The 18,733-nt window shown below is 33.3% G+C and overlaps 5 protein-coding genes across 6 annotated transcripts in view; 2 read left to right on the top strand and 3 right to left on the bottom strand.

The window, feature by feature from the left end:
• Window positions 1–1,644, bottom strand: part of LOC106103424 (cytochrome P450 CYP12A2-like) — a 5,508-nt gene extending 3,864 nt beyond the window's left edge. For both annotated transcript variants that reach the window (XM_013283199.1, XM_013283201.1), the window contains exon 1: window positions 345–1,644. In XM_013283199.1, coding sequence (XP_013138653.1) covers window positions 345–400 — 56 coding nt within the window. In that variant the 5' untranslated portion in view covers window positions 401–1,644. The remainder of the gene's footprint in view (window positions 1–344) is intronic.
• A 441-nt stretch (window positions 1,645–2,085) lies between these two features.
• LOC106103422 (cytochrome P450 CYP12A2-like) lies at window positions 2,086–6,315 on the bottom strand. Its single transcript, XM_013283195.1, has 10 exons — window positions 6,078–6,315; window positions 5,732–5,871; window positions 4,928–5,061; window positions 4,732–4,853; window positions 4,327–4,443; window positions 3,704–3,982; window positions 3,463–3,625; window positions 3,004–3,216; window positions 2,684–2,855; window positions 2,086–2,408 (listed from the first exon to the last, which is right to left on the bottom strand). The coding sequence occupies exons 1-10, from the start codon at window positions 6,134–6,136 to the stop codon at window positions 2,257–2,259; spliced, it is 1,551 nt and encodes a 516-aa protein (XP_013138649.1). The 5' UTR covers window positions 6,137–6,315; the 3' UTR covers window positions 2,086–2,256.
• Window positions 6,316–6,961: 646 nt separating this feature from the next.
• Window positions 6,962–10,520, bottom strand: LOC106103321 (cytochrome P450 CYP12A2-like). Its single transcript, XM_013283058.1, has 10 exons — window positions 10,450–10,520; window positions 10,120–10,247; window positions 9,863–9,996; window positions 9,457–9,578; window positions 9,149–9,265; window positions 8,429–8,707; window positions 8,163–8,316; window positions 7,685–7,897; window positions 7,330–7,501; window positions 6,962–7,199 (listed from the first exon to the last, which is right to left on the bottom strand). Exons 1-10 carry the CDS (start codon window positions 10,518–10,520, stop codon window positions 7,048–7,050), a joined length of 1,542 nt encoding a protein of 513 aa, XP_013138512.1. The 3' UTR covers window positions 6,962–7,047.
• A 2,804-nt stretch (window positions 10,521–13,324) lies between these two features.
• Window positions 13,325–16,583, top strand: LOC106103355 (trimethyllysine dioxygenase, mitochondrial). Its single transcript, XM_013283098.1, has 8 exons — window positions 13,325–13,429; window positions 13,531–13,627; window positions 13,992–14,104; window positions 14,204–14,424; window positions 15,296–15,471; window positions 15,719–15,943; window positions 16,093–16,226; window positions 16,377–16,583. The coding sequence occupies exons 1-8, from the start codon at window positions 13,423–13,425 to the stop codon at window positions 16,511–16,513; spliced, it is 1,110 nt and encodes a 369-aa protein (XP_013138552.1). The 5' UTR covers window positions 13,325–13,422; the 3' UTR covers window positions 16,514–16,583.
• Window positions 16,584–16,684: 101 nt separating this feature from the next.
• LOC106103356 (DNA-directed RNA polymerases I and III subunit RPAC2) lies at window positions 16,685–17,707 on the top strand. The gene is made up of 3 exons (XM_013283099.1): window positions 16,685–17,093; window positions 17,227–17,327; window positions 17,507–17,707. Exons 1-3 carry the CDS (start codon window positions 17,079–17,081, stop codon window positions 17,691–17,693), a joined length of 303 nt encoding a protein of 100 aa, XP_013138553.1. The 5' UTR covers window positions 16,685–17,078; the 3' UTR covers window positions 17,694–17,707.
• The last annotated feature ends 1,026 nt before the right edge of the window (window positions 17,708–18,733 follow it).

Here is an 18,733-nt window from a genome sequence, read left to right as displayed (position 1 = left end):
AACATCAACAGACGTGACATTAGGCTCGCTGCACACTTTCAGTTTCAACTGAACGGGCGAACTGTACGTATGTATTTTTTAACTCATAGTTAAAATTTTGCTAACACACTTCTGTTTTAACTGAACAGACGAACTGTAATTTTGAAAATGGATTTTTACATGTACAAAATTAATTAAAAATGCGGTAAAATATTGTAAGTAACTGATATTTATTTATTGATCTGTTCTAAATTTAAAAGCAATATAAAATAATGCAAACGATTTGCAAATTTTTCAGTAACTCATACAACAATAGATAAAGAAAATAATGTCCTGTAATGACTACAAATATTTCACATTTTTACCTTGCATTATTAAAAACCCTAACAGTGTTTAGAATTGGTCTTAATTGTGTCTGCATACTTATTATAATGATTTACTATCAAAGCCACACAAATATTTCACGTCAAAGTCCCACGATGGTTCAACAAACAGTGTAACGAATAATTCACAAGTTCAACCTTGATAAAACCGTGAACGCACGCACAGAAATATATTTGAATATCGAGTTTCCACTGTCCAAACACATGCACAAAAACATATCGTTGTTTCCGTTTTGTCAAAAAGATTGATAAGGATCACAATAATGTCCTCATACAGGTATTTCCGTATTGGATATTATCTCACCAGAAGCAAATCACTGAGATAAAAGATACTATCGTCCAATTGCTTTTAATTCGATTGATAAATTAGGTTGATGAAATTTTTCAGAAATATACGTAAATTTAAGTCTAAAAATAGCCGCAGTGGTAGAGTAATTAATACGTTTACTGCGGCAAGTTAAATTATAATTCTTCATTTGGTGCGTTGGCAGGACAAAATGCGCCCCCAATGATATTTCCGCCAGTTGCTGGCAGGTCTTTCTAGACCTACCAGCACTGGGATATATGAAATTGCTATAACTTTGTGGAAACATAATGTATAGATTTAATGTAATCAATGTATATACCTGATATAATCGTTCCGCACTAGCGAGAGGGACATTGTTTTCTTTGGCCGCACCAGCTAAAGTACAGCGTCAGGCCGATATCGGCCTGTTACACAGAGTGTGTTCACAAGTAATAGATTTGCATTGTATGTGTATGTTATGAGGATAAATCATTTGTAACGAGAAGAACTTTATTTATTAGTAGGGAGCTGCTCAAGTAGAGGTAGTCCTAGAAAGAGATGGATAGATTGCGTGAAAGGTGACATGATCAAGAAAGGGAAATGACAACTGAGATGACGGAAGATAGATTAACCTAGAGGATGAAAACCTGTTGCACTGACCCTACGGTTGTAGGATAAGGACTGGGGGATGATGATGATATATTTCTAATTTCATTAAAAACGTATGTTGACTTAGAAAAAAGGAATATATTTAAGATATAGAATTAGATATTTCGCAGTGCAACATTAAAAAATGTATTTAAAAAGATAAGGGGCGAAGTGAGACAATACAACGGGCTAATTTTGAAGTGAGTACTTCCTTCCTTTGTGTTGTATGTTTTTTAATATTCGTCGATAATGTCCAACATCTATCATTTCTTATCTTAATACAAAATGTTTATTTATCACTTATCTATACTATTATAATAAAGCGTAAATACACACTTCTTTGTTGCCTAAGATGTCAGCAATTACAACATATTTTTGAATATTTATTTCTTTAATAAAAAGCCGTACTTGCGTCACGCTTTAGGCTATATGTTTTAACGCCATTTAACTTAGGGGTAAATATTTTGGATAAAAACCCTAATGTGGGAAAGAGACCATAAGTTGCTGCCAACATCAAGGAAGCAAGGTTGTTTTCATGTCATGTCATTTTGACATTTGTAATTGATAATTTGACAAACTATATAAAATAAAGTTTTTTTAATTTCATGCGGGTGAAGCCGCACAGGAACAGCTAGTAATTTAGTAAATGAGAATGTGTAATGAGTATCGTGATTTTTTTTTCTTTTCTATTCCTTGAACAGAAACCAGTAGAAAAAAAGACGAAAAATGATTGTCACTTTTATTAAATAAAAAATATACAATTAAATTAAGCGAAAATTAAAAACGGCTCAACTTACACTTATTATCCTCCGGTGACGGCACCGACTAGTTTCAGACCCTTCGGGGGTCCTTCTTCAGGGTTAGTATTAATTAGAAGGATAATAAGCGTGAGTTGAGCCGTTTTTAATTTTCGCTTAAAGTAATGTCTCACGATAGTTTATACAATTTAACAATTAAATATTAGATATCTTTAAATGTGAAATTAAAGGGCCCTTTTACATAATTCAAGGCGCTCTGATACTGCTTTAAAGGTGCACCGAACCAATCAATTTGGAAATTTTCAACAACTCGAGCGACGAAAGTTTCCATCTCCAACTCAGCTATGCGACGACCTATAAATATGAAAAACACTTATTATCATATTCGATAGAAATTAAACAAAGAAACAAAATTATAACAGCAACTCGAAGTTTCTCCTATTGACTTAAAGCATGTCTTAACAATTGTTAAGCAGTCGAAACAAACAAATAAAAGATTTTATTTTTGTACCCTTTCGTATACCACTGGTCAGATTTCGATGAATCTTTGACAGTTGTTCCAAACACACCAACGAAAGTTACATATTAAAACATAATATAACTAATAAGAGACACATGGAAAACCATACCGATACAACTACGTGTTCCAAATCCAAAAGGCATGAATGCAAATGGGTGTGCGTTCCCGTGATACAATGGATCTTCTTTTTCTACCAACCATCGCTCCGGAATGTATTCGTTCGGTCTTGGATAGTGGCAATCCATCATCGAAGTAAATTGATTGGCGAAAGTCAAAAGTGACTGGAATAAGTTAAATCACACATTGCATGTTTTGTACTTATGTATTCGGGTTCTGTTTACATAAAACATTATCAGCCCACGACGCTAAACAAGTGATCGAGTAATCCAAGTGGGATTTAATGAGTAATTTTGTTTTATTTATACTTACATTCTTTGGTATGTGGTAACCAAGGAGGCTGTATTCCTTTGAAGACTGCCTCAAATTTCCAGATACTACCGGCATAATCCTCATCGCTTCCTTTATGCAAGCCTTCAAGTATGGCCTCTTTTCTGAACCTGACAATATCTCTTCCCTCAATTTATTTTGCTTCTCCGGGTTTTTTGCTAACAAGTAAAATGTTGGTATTACCGTATTGGCTGCCTGCAACAAATATGTGATTAAATTGTTGCAGTTAGTTTTGTAAGAGATAACTCTTATTTTATCGATTTTTTTGAATTGCTTCAAACTTACATTAACTTAATGAAATTATATTTAATTTATCAAAATAGGTTTCTTTTACAAGTTTATAATTACTTTGTTGGACGAGAAGCAACATTAAGTAGTGTTCCAATTAAACTCTGCGTACAAATAGAGAGAAAAACCGATGGCATTTAAAATACATCTTACCGTATCCACGCCAGCAAATAATAAATCACTGGCCATTAAATAAGCGTAATGCTCGTCTATCTCAAGTAATTTCTCTAAAATTCCTTTTTCGTTCTCTGATTCTTTATCCACCTTTTTAGTTTTTAGTACCTCAGTCCATTTCTGAATGAAGTATTTGTTTAAGCTAAAATTTTAAGGAAATGTAAAAACACAAAATTAAAAAGTTATGAATCACGATATGCCTAAATGTATTTGGACTTACTTTTCTTGATCTTCGTATAATTTCATGGCCCTCTTATAAGATTTGGTTGGATATACTCTCCATAGACTCGGTTTGAAATCTAATTTATCCGCTACGGCGAAAAAGTCATGTACAATTTGAATGAGCTTCCTTACGGGGGAGTCTGCGGGTAGATTGGGGTCGAAGCAATTGAGCCGACCGCCGAGCGCCACCACACCGATTGACTCCAAAGCCCACAAGTTCATTTCGGTACTTAAATCACCTTTCAATACATTGTTTTCATCGCGAATTAATCTCATTCTGTTAAAAATATGTTAAGAGTTACTTTTACGATAAATTTCTGTCCATAAATATTTATTATAAAAAGTACGAGTTAAATAAAACTGGATTCAAATTCTAGTGATCGAACCTATTCTATGTCTTTTGAAATAATTCGTATTCCCAAATCCAAAGTTTAGCAATACATTAAAGAAACTTTTACCTTCTTTACTAAACTATAATCCGACAGTCATTATTAGCATGAAAACATGTTCATCTATCTGTCACTGTTTTGTATATGATCTCGGATCGGACAAAAACCAAGTTTTATTGTGATGTGTTTATAATTCCAGTTCTACTGTTTACTTATGTGTTACTTAACTCACCTTTTTATCATATCTTTAGCCACGTCATCTAATATACGTGAGTACAGCTTTATAGTCTTAGGTTGGAGTAAAACCGGATTTACTGTGGATCGCAGGGTCTTCCATTTTTCGCCATGACTGTAAACGAAAATTAGAAAAATTGCTTGCTATTTTCTAACTTTAAGAAATCATTTTAGTGTATCAGAATTTAAATAAATTGGTTCCATTTTTAATTCAGAATAATAAGTTTGGAATAAAGACATTTAAAAAATATAGACGAGACATAATAAAAAAAAATTCACAGATACTTTCTCTCAAAGGTACGATTTTTGATTATATTGAAATGTAGCTTTCAATAAATATGTGACTACGCCACCTCTTAATATTTTAAATCTCTTTTGCCAGAAACCATAGAAAAATACGCACTCTGTGACTAGACCCGTCACCTCATGTGTTACTTTGCCAGTCTTTTTCTTGTATTCTTTTCTGTAATGTTCTAATGACTGAAATCCTGGTCGCTTTGGCGTCAAATTTTCACTTCGTAAAATCTAAAATTGGGTAACTTAGTAAATTATTGTTTCTGACTGTAATGTTTAAATCAATAACCTTATCATTAACTTACATAAGCCATGCTCTCGGCGTCAAATAAAATTACTATATCTGGTGATCCAAACAGTCCGGAAAGTCTAACTATTGGTCCATAGGCTTTGTACAACCTTTCCAATAATTCGAACCCATCAATGTTATACAACGAACCTGAATTACACAATAAGAAAAATAGTATTAATTTGAAAGTGGCAGTTCAAGATTTTAAAGCAATTTATAGTGTTATTAAATATGTAAAAACCTGACTTGTTTTATTTACTGTCGCAAAATACAGTGCTATAACCCGTATGTCCATCCGCGCGAAATAAAAGAATTAATCATTTAAAAAGTATGGCTATTCAGGTCATATTAAATCAAAATAAAGTCATTGATTACAATCAATTCCTATTGGAAATTTAATATGTCTTCAGCAGTTGTAGAGTTACGAAAATAAAATCTATCCATCCAAACTTAAGTATTTATTATTTTAGATATGATGTACGAGTATATAACGTATTAAGCGAGAAACATCAAGCAGCATCCAATCACATTACACGAGTTTCAAATCCCTTTTCTATTAAGAAGAGGATGGGAAGAGGAAGTGGATTTGACGGTGGAGGAGATGCATAGGAAGGGGAAATATCCACTTTATGTGCGTCTCCTCCGTCGGATAAGGGTAGGCAACGCATCTGCAATTGCGGATGTCTATGAGCAGCGATTGCTTCGCCATTTTGGCGGATTCAGGTGGCCGCTTGCTCGTTTGCCACTTTATGTTATAAAAAAAAAATACATTATATAATTCTCATTTATAATATTAGTACGATATATCATATAATCTTACCCATAGGGAGGAAATGATGTAAAGATGATATGATTGGCAACTTGGTGGGGCCGGGAATTTCGTCCCATGACTTCAGCGGCTGCGTTGATTCGGTGGTGTTGGGTATTATATTGTTCACAGACGTGACGTACCTGCAAAAACTGTTATTTACATATATGTGTATTTTTATCGCTTTCATATTTACAATAAAACAAAAATATTTCCAGTACCTAATTTATTATCGGTCTGTTATAAATATTGAAACAATATAAGATAATCGTCTGCTATTATTTATATTAACTAACACTCCAAAGATAACGGAAATCATGTCTTATAAGTACCTAATGCTAATATTCCATATTCTTACCTTGCATTATTAAAAACACGAACCGTGTTTAGAACCGGTTTTAATTTAGATGTCTTCATCGTTATTGTACTGATTTACTATCAAAACTACACCACAATGTTTGTAAAAAAATGTTGAAAACACTGATATCGATACAATATTATATCAAAACATAGTCATAGATAACTTTGTTTTTTTTTTCTTGTAATTACACGTCAAATAGATACGATGGTTCAACAAACAGTGTAACGAGTGTTTGATGAGTTCGACCTTGATACAGCCGTGAACGCACACACAGAAATAGATTGGAATAGTGAGTTTCCACTGCCGAACTACAAGTATAAAAACATCATGATATCTCTGTTTTCTTCGAAGAGATTGATAAGGATGAGAATAGTTTTCACATAGGTGCCTCTGCATTGGAAGTAATCTCGATAACAGAAACAAAACAATCCGATATAGATAGTGTTGTTCAATCATAACTTTAAATTCCTTTGATTGTTTATAACGATCATATTTTAGAACGTATACGACGATGCGGCGTTATTTCCCTATAGTAATGAAATACATGTTATTGTAGAAAAACATAAATAATACCTGTGATCCAATTCGTCATATACACTACTACTTGCAAAATTTCGCAACGGAAACATTTTTATAGTTAATCCAAAATCTGTGTTTTTTTATATCGACACACTTATGATCGTTGTGCGTTTCTTTGGTAAATAACACTGATGTTATATCAGAAATCAAATTTTAAAATGTATAGCAATACATTATCAACAATTAAAACCCCAAAATGTATTTATTAAAATATCAACAAAAATAAAATATCATATAATAAAATAATTCAGCACTACATTTATCAGAATTATTAATACAAGTATCATCCATTGATAATGTTTTCAAAGACCATTCGATTATAATGAAAGTGCTTGTAAATTCGATATACATACATGTGTGGGAACTAATGTTCAATAGTTAATCAAAATTAAACATCTTTGAAAATAAAACTAAACGGGCCTTTGACATAATTCAAAGTACTATGATGCAGCTTCATGGGTTCACCAAACCATTGGATGTCGAAATTCTGTACAACACGAGCGACTATTGACTCTATCTCCAACTCCGCAATGCGACGTCCTGGAAAATTAAGAAAACAATTTAATAACTGTGCTTTATAACATCAAATATATGGAAACATTTTCAATCGAATTTCGAAAATTGAAGAAGTTTGTATATTTCAGTTAGCGATCAAATTTTCACAACGCACCAATACAACTCCGAGAGCCAAATCCGAACGGGCTAAATGCAAACGGATGAGCATTTCCATAATATAACGGATCTTCCTTATCCGCCAACCAACGCTCAGGAATGTATTCATTCGGTCTTGGATAGTGACAGTCCATCTTGGATGTATACTCATGAGCAAAGAGTATTTTTTTCTGTAAGATTAATAAAAATATTCTTATAGCTTCATTTGAATCGCCAATAACAAGATGTAATATGCATTAAATTGTTATGGTTTTTGGCTAATAAAATAATTTCACTTAACTTGTGTTGTCATGTTCCATGTTTAACCTATTTTTATTATAAAATCAAGCATAACCTCCCTGAACTACCTTTACCTGTTTTGGTATATGATAACCAAGTATATTGTACTCCTTGGTCGTCTCCCTAACATTTCCTGAGGCCACCGGCATAATTCTCATCCCCTCTTTTACACAAGCCTTCAAGTATGACTGCTTCTCTGACCCTGACAACAACTCTTCTCTCAATTTCCTTTGCTTTTGTGGATTCTTTGCCAGTAAGTACAATATTGATACTACTGAATTTGACGTCTGTAACAAGTTGAATTATTCAACTACGAAATAATTAACTAGTTTTTACTTCTTTGAATCAATCGTGTGTGTAGTCGATATTATGTTCTCAATATTATTCTCCTAATCTCAAAGTTGTTCCTAATTCCTTCACCTGACTTTCAGGATTGCGAGACTCAAAATAATTTACGAACATTTATAAATTAGTCATCACAAAACTTTTCTTTATCGTTAGTTATTATATTAATCATAATTGAAGCTAAAGATATGAAAATACGTATCTTACCGTATCAGCTCCGGCAAACAACATATCACTAGCCATTAAATGTGCAAAGTGTTCGTTGATTTCAAGTAACTTCTCCAATATTCCTTTCTCCTTGTCAGTCTTTCTTTCTTTTTCTAACCTTTTTATTGCTTCTTGGATAAAATACTTATTCAAACTAAAATTAATATTTCACAAAATTATTAATGTTAACGCTCTAAATAAAACTGTGTGTCTAAAAATGTGTTATTGTATGAATTTGCTTTAAGACTCAAATTATTGTGACTTACTCTTCTAACTCCTGAAACATTTTCATAGCTTTCTTGTAAAATGGCGTAGCATACCATCTCCAAAGATTTGGACTGACATCTAATTTATCCACCGTAGCAAAGCAGTCGTGAGCATTCTGAATTAGTTTTTTCACAGGAGAATCTGCTGGTAGATTGGGATCAAAGCAATTGAGGCGGCTGCCAAGAGCCACCACCGCAATCGACTCCATAGACCACAGTTTCATTTCTTCGCTAAAATCACTACTTAATATGCCTCTTTCATCTCGAATTGATCTTATTCTGCGAAACACTCCAAATATTATAAATAAGAAGACATGGACGAAGAAGAGGTGAAATTAAATGAAAGACGCTTTGTAAAAACGTTAACTTCGATACTACATTTCTCTTTATAAAATCCTTAGTCGATGTAATTTCTTGCTATCAAAATTCTAGAATTACTGTAGTACTGTAGTACTGTGTAATTAATACATGTTTTATAAAAAGAAAACTGAAGACATGGTCACACTGTAACTGTGAGTAACTAACGTAACTCTTGTATGGACATATTTGGTCTACGTTTTTTGACGATATGTAGTACTACAATTATCAGTGCAGTGTAGTACTGCGGTTATAAACAACTGCCAAAAACTAACTGAACATAGTTAACAACCATTAAGAAATGTTTCGACAAATACCTTACAACAATGAACAAAAACGTATCGCCACAATATTTCAACTCACCTTTCTACCATATCTCGGGCTACTTCATCTATTGTGTCTGCGTACATCTTTATTGTCTTAGGTTGATTCATTATAGGATTGACAGTTGAACGCAACGTCTTCCATTGCTCTCCGTGACTTTAAACAAAAATAAATATCACATATATTGTGCATATGTACCATGCATTAATAACTTAATTAAAAAAAATTAACAACAAAAATCGTGGGATTAGCTGTTCTTATTCAGATAAAAATAAGTTTATAAAACAATCAATATAAGTTATTAAAAAAATCGTAACTACATAAGAAGCAGGAACTTTAAAACTTACTCTGATCCTAATCCTGTGATTTCGTGCGTTATTTCTCCATTATTTTTCTTATATATCTTCCTAAAGTGCTCTAGGGATTCGAAACCAGGTCGCTTCGGCAAGAAATTCTCATTTCGAAGAACCTAATATCATTTCTATATGTTATTAAAATTATTTGGAGTAAAATTTAAAGTAAACATTTATCGCATAATATCCTGAGAAGGTTAACCATTGCCCGATAGCTCAGTGGTTCCGTTTTAAAGAAAGATTTATGGGATGGGACTCTCTTGTTAAGGCAACACGCCGACCACATTGTTGTGAATATTTTGATATCCTTCTTATAGTCTACCTTGACATGTAAGACTAAATATTATTTTGTGTGTAATATTGTTATCTATTATTGTAAAATTTAAGATCAATAAATTACATTGGCAACACTTTCGGCGTCAAACAATATAACATTTGTTTGCGATCCAAATAGACCGGGTAGTTTTACGATGGGCCCATATGTCTTGTACAGCTTGTCCATTAGCTCATATCCGCTTAATTTATGCAGAAAACCTATGACAAGAACATTATTGAATAAATCCTCTGCACGAATTCTTTAAAAGGTAACATTGTTTTTACATTCCATTATTGAAACATTTTTGAACTTTCACGGCTTTAAAACATACGTAAGCTTACCTCCGGGGAGAAAGTGGTGTAATGATGATAATATTGGCAGTGTCGACGGGCCAGGAATTTCGTCCCATGATTTCAGCGTTCGAGTTCCTTTAGTTACCTCAGCAGTAACATTTACAGTTGATATAAACCTAGAAAATACGAAATAAGAACTGAATAAATTACTCATCTCACGATGTCAATGGATATTACATACATTCCCAGTCAATCGGCTGCAAATTCAAAACTTACTGTAATTGAAATGCATAATAAAAATAAATTGCTTCAAATTTAAAAAGGTGTATAAAATATGATGAATTATATATTGAAAGCGAAAAAAGTGGAAGAACTTACTTTACATTTTTAAAAACATTGTCAGTTAATTTTAAAAACGGTTTTAAGATTCCTGTTTTCGTTGTTTTCATAATTTTATCAAAATATTTTCACTTGTTTATGAAATAACTACCTGTATATTATAACAAAAAGTCTGTTAAGCAGGCTGCTATAAAAGTATATTTCGGATCCCCGCGACACAAAGAGTATGCAACCTAAACAATAACACTACAAGTCAAAAGATTGTTCATTTTCAATAATTGAAAAAATATATATTATCAGAACTGTATATATGTCACAATGATATACTTAAAGCCAGCTACACATCTTCAGTTTTTATGTTACCTTAATTTAGATTGTAGAGCGGTGGCTCAGGGTTTTAAGCACTTGACTTCCAATCAACGGGTCCAGGGTACGAATCTCACCATGTACCAATATGATTTTCGAGTTTTGTATGTACATAATTTACCCGACGTTCTTAAGGAAAAAAAATATCGTGAATCAATTCAACTTACCCTCACTAGGCCATCGTGGTACACTATGACCGAGGAAACTAAAGGTAGGCTTCGAGCTCCTCAGTGGGGGCATACAGTGAGCTGATGAAGATGATTGTGATTGCACTGTCAGGCTGTTCAGTTAAAGGATATCTCTACAAGCAAATAATAACTGTACCGTTCTGTTTTCCTATACCGGCTTCCGATACAAACTTTTGATCATAAACTTTATTCGAAATATCCAGGTACTTTAACTATGTTGTTAAAACTGAAGGTGTATAGCAGGCTTAATGTGTCTCCGAGCTGTAATACCAGTATTTGATAACTTATGTAGTCCTCGTTACACTTAACGTACACAAAAAATGAAAGTAGGACTGTATAATCACAACATTATAAAAGAAAAAATCTACAAGTAAGAGTTAATTAAAAAAAACTTAAGTCTGTATGTGTCAAATTTATCGAGATCTATTCAGCCGTTTAAGAGATACCTTTTAACAACGTCCCTCCATCAACATTTACGCATCGTTATTATTTTTAACACTTAAAAATATTATTAGATTTTTGTTAATTTACTAATATGTATATCCTTTAACTATTCCAACTTAGCTCTAGACTTGTGCTAGGATATGGTTCACGACAATAGTCGAATGGCGAGATTCGAACCCTTGACCGCAAGATCGGTAGTCCGTACCTCGAACCATTAGGCTATTGGCGCTTATTAGTATTTAACATTATCTTACATTACACGTGGTAATGCAACAGCGCAGTAATTTTCCACATGTAATCAAACTAATTAATACTCATCGTTACACTATGTTTTTTTTTATAATATAAGGTGGCAAACGAGCAAGCGGCCACCTGAATCCACCGAAATGGAAAGCGACCGCTGCCCGCGCCGCAATTGCAGATGCGTTTCCTACCCTTAATTGATGTAGGAGAAGACGCACATAAAGAGGACATTTCCCCTTTCTATGCACCCCCTCCATTGTTCAATCCACTTTTTCTTCTCATCCTTTCCTCTTAAGAAAATGGTGAAAAAGGAAACGGACTAAAATTCCGCCTTCAGCGCCACACTCATCAAACGAAACGCGGAATTGCTTCAACTTCACGCCTGTTTTCTGTGTGGTAGTGGTATTACACCGGACGAGCCGGCCCATTTGTGCGAAGATGTTAAAGCGGGCTCTACCACTGTAAAAATGTTTGTCAATTGTTTTGCAAAAGTTGACAAAACCGTATGTCATATTTATATCGCATTAGAAATAGAGCCTACGCCTACTCCAAATAGCTTTGATCAGATCATTTATGTTAATAAGATTAATAGGCAAATAAGAAAAAATCAAATTTTAAAATTCATACAAGCTTATTGTTTAAGCAGACCAGATATAAAATGATCCAACAAAGAAAAATGTTTCCCCTTTGGAAAGTAAATCAGACGCAATAATCGTATAGCTGGCGGTGAGCGTAATTTGGCCCTTGTCCTGTAAGTTACGTGCCTCAGTAGTTCTCTGACGTGACATAAATTTAAAGATACCCAAAGGAGCCGGTCGACTGTGAAATCTTTAGAACCGTTCCCTATCTTAGCGGACTTTTTGTAGAGCTTTCGTAAATCTCGTGATTAGGAAAAGTTGTATTTCTTCTGTATCCGAAATATTTCAAAATCGACTTATCCTTTTGTTTGAATTCCTTGTAGTACGTAAAGACGTTTCTTTTGTTACTTCGATGCAATGTGTTATTTACATTAAAAACAGTTTGTCGTAAAATAGTTCTTTTTATTTAAAGTTTGTAGCTGAATAGTGTCAATAATAACTCTTTAGAGTGACAATCAAATTCTTGTATATTTATAATATTAAATTGAATGAAAACCCTTAAATAATATTTCTAATATAAATACGTAGCATTATAAATAGAGCCACACCTACACGATCCCTCTTGTTTTCATTGAATATGTTTTCGCAAAGTCTCTATAGAGTTGCCCGTTAGCAGTAAATAACTCTGGTATCAAAATACTCGCGCCTTTAATCAGAGGTCATTTTGGCTGCGGCTGCTTCACAAAAACAAATTTTAACGTTGGCAACCCTGGGGTAATGATGTAATAATTAACAAATGTAAACCCATTTACGTAACCGATAATTTTCAAAAATCTACCTCTGATGAAATTGTCCCAACTAAGTTATCAAGAAAGATATACAAGCACTTGAGCACTACACTTTGACCCTGACTTACTGATAAGAGAAATAATTCTACTAATAGTAATGATCAAAAATATTTTTAATGTGAAGTTAGCTGCCGAAATACTCCGCATAAAATATTCATAGTGAGATGGGTATATGCACAAACAATGTAAGTACAAGAGAGATAACGAATACATCCCGCTTTTGTCTTGTCTGTTTTGCACTAACTTCGTATACATTAGAATTTGGGACTAGTTTTATACAATAAATAATCGAAACTCAGTATTTCATAAACTATACATTTGTGAATACATTTTTTGTTGAAAAAAATGGAAGGTAAGGAAATTCTGCTTTGTATGTAATATGTTACTGGAGCTAATATTATAGAATAACATTTTTTATTGATGACCAATTTACTTTGACTTTGTTAATTTTAGAAATTAAAAATGTCACGCATGCTAATGGAACGGTAAATGTGCACTTTGGTAGTCAGTCGATAGAATTCGAGAGTATTTGGCTGAGAGATAATTGCAGGTAAATTGGATAACAACATATTTTTTTGTTTAAATTGAACATTGAAAAATTATAATTACCACACAATAGATCAGACCTATCACTAAACCAGCGGTTGAGATGTTCCGAATCCAAAGTATTGAACGCAAACATGTTTCCTGAATAGCACATAAAACAATAGATTTAATTTTATTACCATATTTATGACAATAAACTGCATAGGTGGGGTATTTAAGAGAATACAAATGTTTAATCCATCTAGCCAAAGAAAAATTAACAAGAGAATTCGCCATCCGGCGGTAAAGCTTCACTTAACTCGAAGGTGACAAGACAGGTATCTGGCAAATCGTTTTTAAACCATAATCCTCTTTTGTATTAATTTTAGGTGTTCAAAATGCTATCGTTCTGATACATTGCAAAGAGTATGGCACATATTAGAAATACCAGATTCAAACATTGTTGGCCTAACATTTGATAAGGATCACGTTTATGTCACTTGTCGGTAACTTAGTATATTTTAATACTTAGCTGTGAAATAATGATTGAAATCGTTTATACACACAGCAATATTTTTTAATTAACTGATACTGTTTACAGGGGATGATGACCACGAGTCTATTTATCAAGCTGATTTCTTAATATATTTCGATTACAAAACCTGGACGAAAAAACTCAGACGTCAGCCCATGTTATGGCATGGAGAAAAAGTTTCCGAGAACATAGCAAAAGTTTCTTGCGATGATTTTCTAAACACTAAGGATGGCGCAACCGCAGTATTTAAGTCTATACTGGATTATGGGGTTGCACTAATTGAAAATGTAAGTTTTTTGAGATTCTGCATCAACTTTCCCGTCAATCCCGGTCAAAATCGTTTCAGCAGGATATAACGGTCTCCCTCGATTTTGTCATTTCACACAATATTCACAAACATGTAAAAGTTTGAAATATCCATTTTGTAAACGGGGATAAAATATTCAATCGAAATTGAATTAAATTCAATCAACAAATTAAATAACCACATTGCGGCCAGGCAGTTTCAAAGAATTTTCAAAATGTTCAGCCAATAAACATTAATTTATTTCTGACAGAACGGAGCGAAATAATTATAACGTACGTAATTGCGGTCGGCAGGCTTCAATTATCGACATAATTGAATAACAAATGCTCGGGGAATTCGCGTAAATTTTTTTTGAATCGGTTTTTTTTCATACACTTTTTCGTCTGTTGTTCTCTCTTAACAACTTAACTATGTTAAAATAGTCATTCACTTGTTTTCTGCGATTATTAAATGGCAATGTTTAATTTAAGCAACAAAAATAGCCAAATAAAATACATTAATCTGTCATAAACCAAAAAAATGGCCGGTTGTGTTGCTATACATAAATTCTCGTTTCAAAGCCAGAGAAAACTTTATTGGCAATTGCAATTGACGTTAGAATTTCCGATGCTGTCGATATCGATAAGCCGCAACGTCCTATAAGTTTTTAATTAAACTTGTATCCGCTAGCCGCAACAGAAATGAACTCTTTTGATACTTTGTTATTCTAAGTTTGGATTTCCACTGCAGAAACAAACTGAAAAAACATGTCTCAGCTTCTTTAAGGGTGAGAAGGTCATGTTCTTTTTTGTAAAAATGTATCAATCGATTATACGTCTGCTTTAAAATACTAATTATTATCAATTCCTCAGGTCGAAACAACAATGGAGGCCACTGAAGTTATATGCAAAGCATTAGGAGGCGTACAACATACAATGTTTGGAGGGATGTGGCTTGTTCACAATAAATTTGAACACGCGGACACCGCCTATACTAACATACCATTAGCGGCTCATACTGATAATACTTATTTCACTGAAGCAGCTGGGTAAGGATATAAAAATAAAGAATATATTAATATACTGCGCGGTTCATACTTGGCCAGTACAGTTGGACAGTTGGGACAGCAACCGACAATCATTGGCATCTGTTAGCGTTTCCACACTGCTAGTTAATTGACGGTCCAATCAGATCGCTATTGACCAACTGTAATGGCAAAGTGTTAACCGCGCATAGTACAAATATTAAAAATAATCTTGACGAATGTAATATTTAATTTGCCATTTTATTATTAGACTACAGATTTTTCAAGGACTAGAGCACACTAATGGCAGCGGTGGAGAAACTATTTTAGTCGATGGTTTTTACGGTGCTAAACGTTTGAAAGAAGAATATCCAGAGGATTACGAATTTCTCACGACATTTGAAGTTGACGCTGAGTATTTGGAAGACGGCCATCACCATAGATATTCTGCACCAGTTATTATCCTTGACAAAAACAAAGATGTTATACAAATAAGGTAAGGTAAAATATTATTAAACCCCATTCTCTTCTAATAATTGTTGCGTTCGGGACCTAAGCTGGTCTTCCTGTCTCAAGTTTATTCGTTTAAAATTAATTGAATAGAGAATTGTCTAGATGTGAGTAAATTATTTTCTATGTTTTTAGGTTTAACGTATACGACCGTACTCCAATGGCGTTCTCTAGTCGTGAAGAATGTAAAGCGTATTACAGAGCACTGAAAAACTTGTCGAAATATTACGAAAATCCCTCTAACCAATGGAAGATAAAACTTACTCCAGGTAAAGATATATTATGTCTGTGTACAAATTCTGAATATATATAGCTTACTCGAATTCTGAGTTTCTATCGAAGCTTGCGATGAGATTTTATAATCATCTCTTAATTTCTCATGACATCAGTATATACTACAATGTTTTCAAATCCCACAGGTGTTGTGATTGCAATTGACAACTTCCGAGTACTGCATGGAAGAACCAGCTTTACTGGAAACAGAGTGCTTTGTGGTAGTTACGTGGCGCGGTCAGATTGGTTGGACAAGGCGCGAACATTACAACTCATCGAGTAGTTCAAATAAATAAAAATTGTTCGTTTTTATTTCCTTTTCATCGTATTAAAAGGCAGATAGTTCTCTATAATTATTTTTTCTCATCCAAGACCAAACATTTGTATAGAACATCAAGAGCAAAAAGAATTTATCCACGGACATCTGGACGGAATTAACACAAAAATAGTAAGCCCTTTTGAAAGAACCTAAGTTGTCCTGCATTGTCCACTCCTCTAAATGTGGGGGAAAATAAAGTGTTATAAGTTGGCAAACCTGGTTGCGTTTCAAACATAGATATAGACAAGTGCTCTTTGGCTTGGATTAATAACATTAAGTGTCATGTCACTGTCACATTCTGATAACTGTCAACTGTCATAGAAATGTCAACAGTCATAACCTGTATATTTTTAAAACAACATTATAAAAGTTTAGGTTAATTAAACGATACAAACGATTCAGGGAACCAATAACTTCTTTACGGTTCTTTTAAATCTATTTGAACTCATTGTTAGCAAGTTCAAGTGAATCTTTTTAATGTTTTTTTGTGTCCAATAAATTATAGTTTTCTCACATCTTCGCTAACGAAATGAAAATCTCTGAGGTAAATTAAAATTCATTCGTAATATGGTATTAATATGAGAACATTTCGCTGAAACGCTAAACGAAAACCAGTTTACTTTTATAAAATATGTCTTAATAGTTCTTTGTTTTGATTTATATAACAATTATTACAGCTTCCAGGTGATGAGGAGTCCGGTTTGACATGTCGCACATATGTATTCCAAGATGAAAGTCACACATTAGGCAATTCATTAAAATGTATAATTAATAGATAGTAAGTATGTCATTACTTCGAAAATATATAGTTTATAATGTATCTCCTAGCAGTTGTAATTTCATTTTGAAACTATGGCTCTTTCTAATATTACAGCAATAAATATTTTCTTTAGAACATAAATGTTAATTTCTCCCATTCAAACCACATTCTTTAATCAATTTAACTATGTTTTTTAGTGACGATGTTGACTTCTGTGGATACACAGTACCACATCCTGCAGAATCAAAAATGCACTTCAGAATACAGACTAAAGAAACACCTGCCCTCGAGGTCTTAAAAAGAGGCCTCAAAGATTTGCAAAAAGTTTGTGATCACACAATAGATCTGTTTGAAAGAGAAGTAAAAGAATTTAATAAAATCTAGCATTTTTTGTTTAATTTTTATTGATTGTATTCAGATCCCTTAAAAAATTTTATACAGCAATTTAATCCTCTTGTCAAATTATATTAATATGATGAAACATTACTTTTTTGGGACTTGTCTTAGACTTTGGACTTAGTGTGGTGGCACAAATGGTTAGGGATCATTTTATATCTGAATTTGTTACCCTTAAAACTTGTCATTAAAAAGATATATGTAGAAGCGAACGATAGGGCAGTTATAAGTAGCTGACCCCCCTTAAAAAGGATCTGACAAATATACAGGGGGCGTTAGTGTGCTCATATTGATTTTTATTTGGGGTATATTATTGTGATTGCGTCGCTCTACTAGGAATTGTGGACTTTAAGCATGAATTATCATCATCTAACCCGAAGAAATAATAGAGAGCAGCCGTAATATTTGATATAAGCCGGTTTTGAGATATTACTCCGTTTATCACGTTATTGGCGGCAATACAAAGTTTTATCATCGAAAGTTTTTCATTGACTATGCTTTCTCTCATTTTTATAACATTATTTAAAAAAAACGAAATTGAAAAAACAAAAATTATAAAGTGACTAAAGAAATCGGAAGACATGAAATCGATATTCTTCAAATCGAGAATCGAGTCGACTCAAACCAACGCTTGCTGACAACTTGGTGAAGTTGACGAATTTTCGGCCATTTTGTAAGTGACCGTCCTACTGTCTGCACAGTTCTACGTAAGTAAACTTATTTCTTGTATTATGTTTAGTATTTCAATTCAATTTAAACTGATTTTATACAGTTCCTCTTTAATTCAAATGTAGTTTTTATTTTTATCGTAATTTAAAATTGTTACAAACTAACCTTAACAAACAACACGTGGTCGTGGTTTTTATGATGATACTCTACTTAAATTCATTCGTGGTATCTACTATAGTGTTTTAACACTGTGATAGCCTTTAACGCGTCTGATTGACAAATTAAGTAAATGTCTAACAATTAAAGTGGACCAAACCACTAAATAGAAAAATTTTTTTTAGAATGGCGGACGCAGCTCC

Source organism: Papilio polytes, unplaced genomic scaffold (assembly GCF_000836215.1).
Source record: "Papilio polytes unplaced genomic scaffold, Ppol_1.0 DF823823.1, whole genome shotgun sequence".
Classification (NCBI taxonomy): Eukaryota; Metazoa; Arthropoda; class Insecta; order Lepidoptera; family Papilionidae; genus Papilio; species Papilio polytes.
Note: the sequence above shows the minus strand (reverse complement) of the source record. Positions and strands in the feature narration are given on the sequence as shown.

Excerpts from the sequence above, each read along its gene's own strand:
- LOC106103355 (XM_013283098.1), top strand. Across the intron at positions 14,105-14,203 it reads GGATCACGTTTATGTCACTT|GGGATGATGACCACGAGTCT; the intron begins GTCGGTAACTTA and ends TACTGTTTACAG. Across the intron at positions 15,944-16,092 it reads AAAGATGTTATACAAATAAG|GTTTAACGTATACGACCGTA; the intron begins GTAAGGTAAAAT and ends CTATGTTTTTAG.
- LOC106103321 (XM_013283058.1), bottom strand. The coding sequence starts at position 10,520 with ATGAAAACAACGAAAACAGGAATCTTAAAACCGTTTTTAAAATTAACT. Across the intron at positions 8,317-8,428 it reads ATGTTTCAGGAGTTAGAAGA|TTTGAATAAGTATTTTATCC; the intron begins GTAAGTCACAAT and ends TATTAATTTTAG. Across the intron at positions 7,200-7,329 it reads TGGCTCTCGGAGTTGTATTG|GACGTCGCATTGCGGAGTTG; the intron begins GTGCGTTGTGAA and ends TTAATTTTCCAG.
- LOC106103356 (XM_013283099.1), top strand. Across the intron at positions 17,328-17,506 it reads AAATGTATAATTAATAGATA|TGACGATGTTGACTTCTGTG; the intron begins GTAAGTATGTCA and ends TATGTTTTTTAG.
- LOC106103422 (XM_013283195.1), bottom strand. The coding sequence starts at position 6,136 with ATGAAGACATCTAAATTAAAACCGGTTCTAAACACGGTTCGTGTTTTT. Across the intron at positions 5,062-5,731 it reads ACATCATTTCCTCCCTATGG|GTTCGTTGTATAACATTGAT; the intron begins GTAAGATTATAT and ends TGTGTAATTCAG. Across the intron at positions 4,854-4,927 it reads ACGCCGAGAGCATGGCTTAT|ATTTTACGAAGTGAAAATTT; the intron begins GTAAGTTAATGA and ends ACCCAATTTTAG.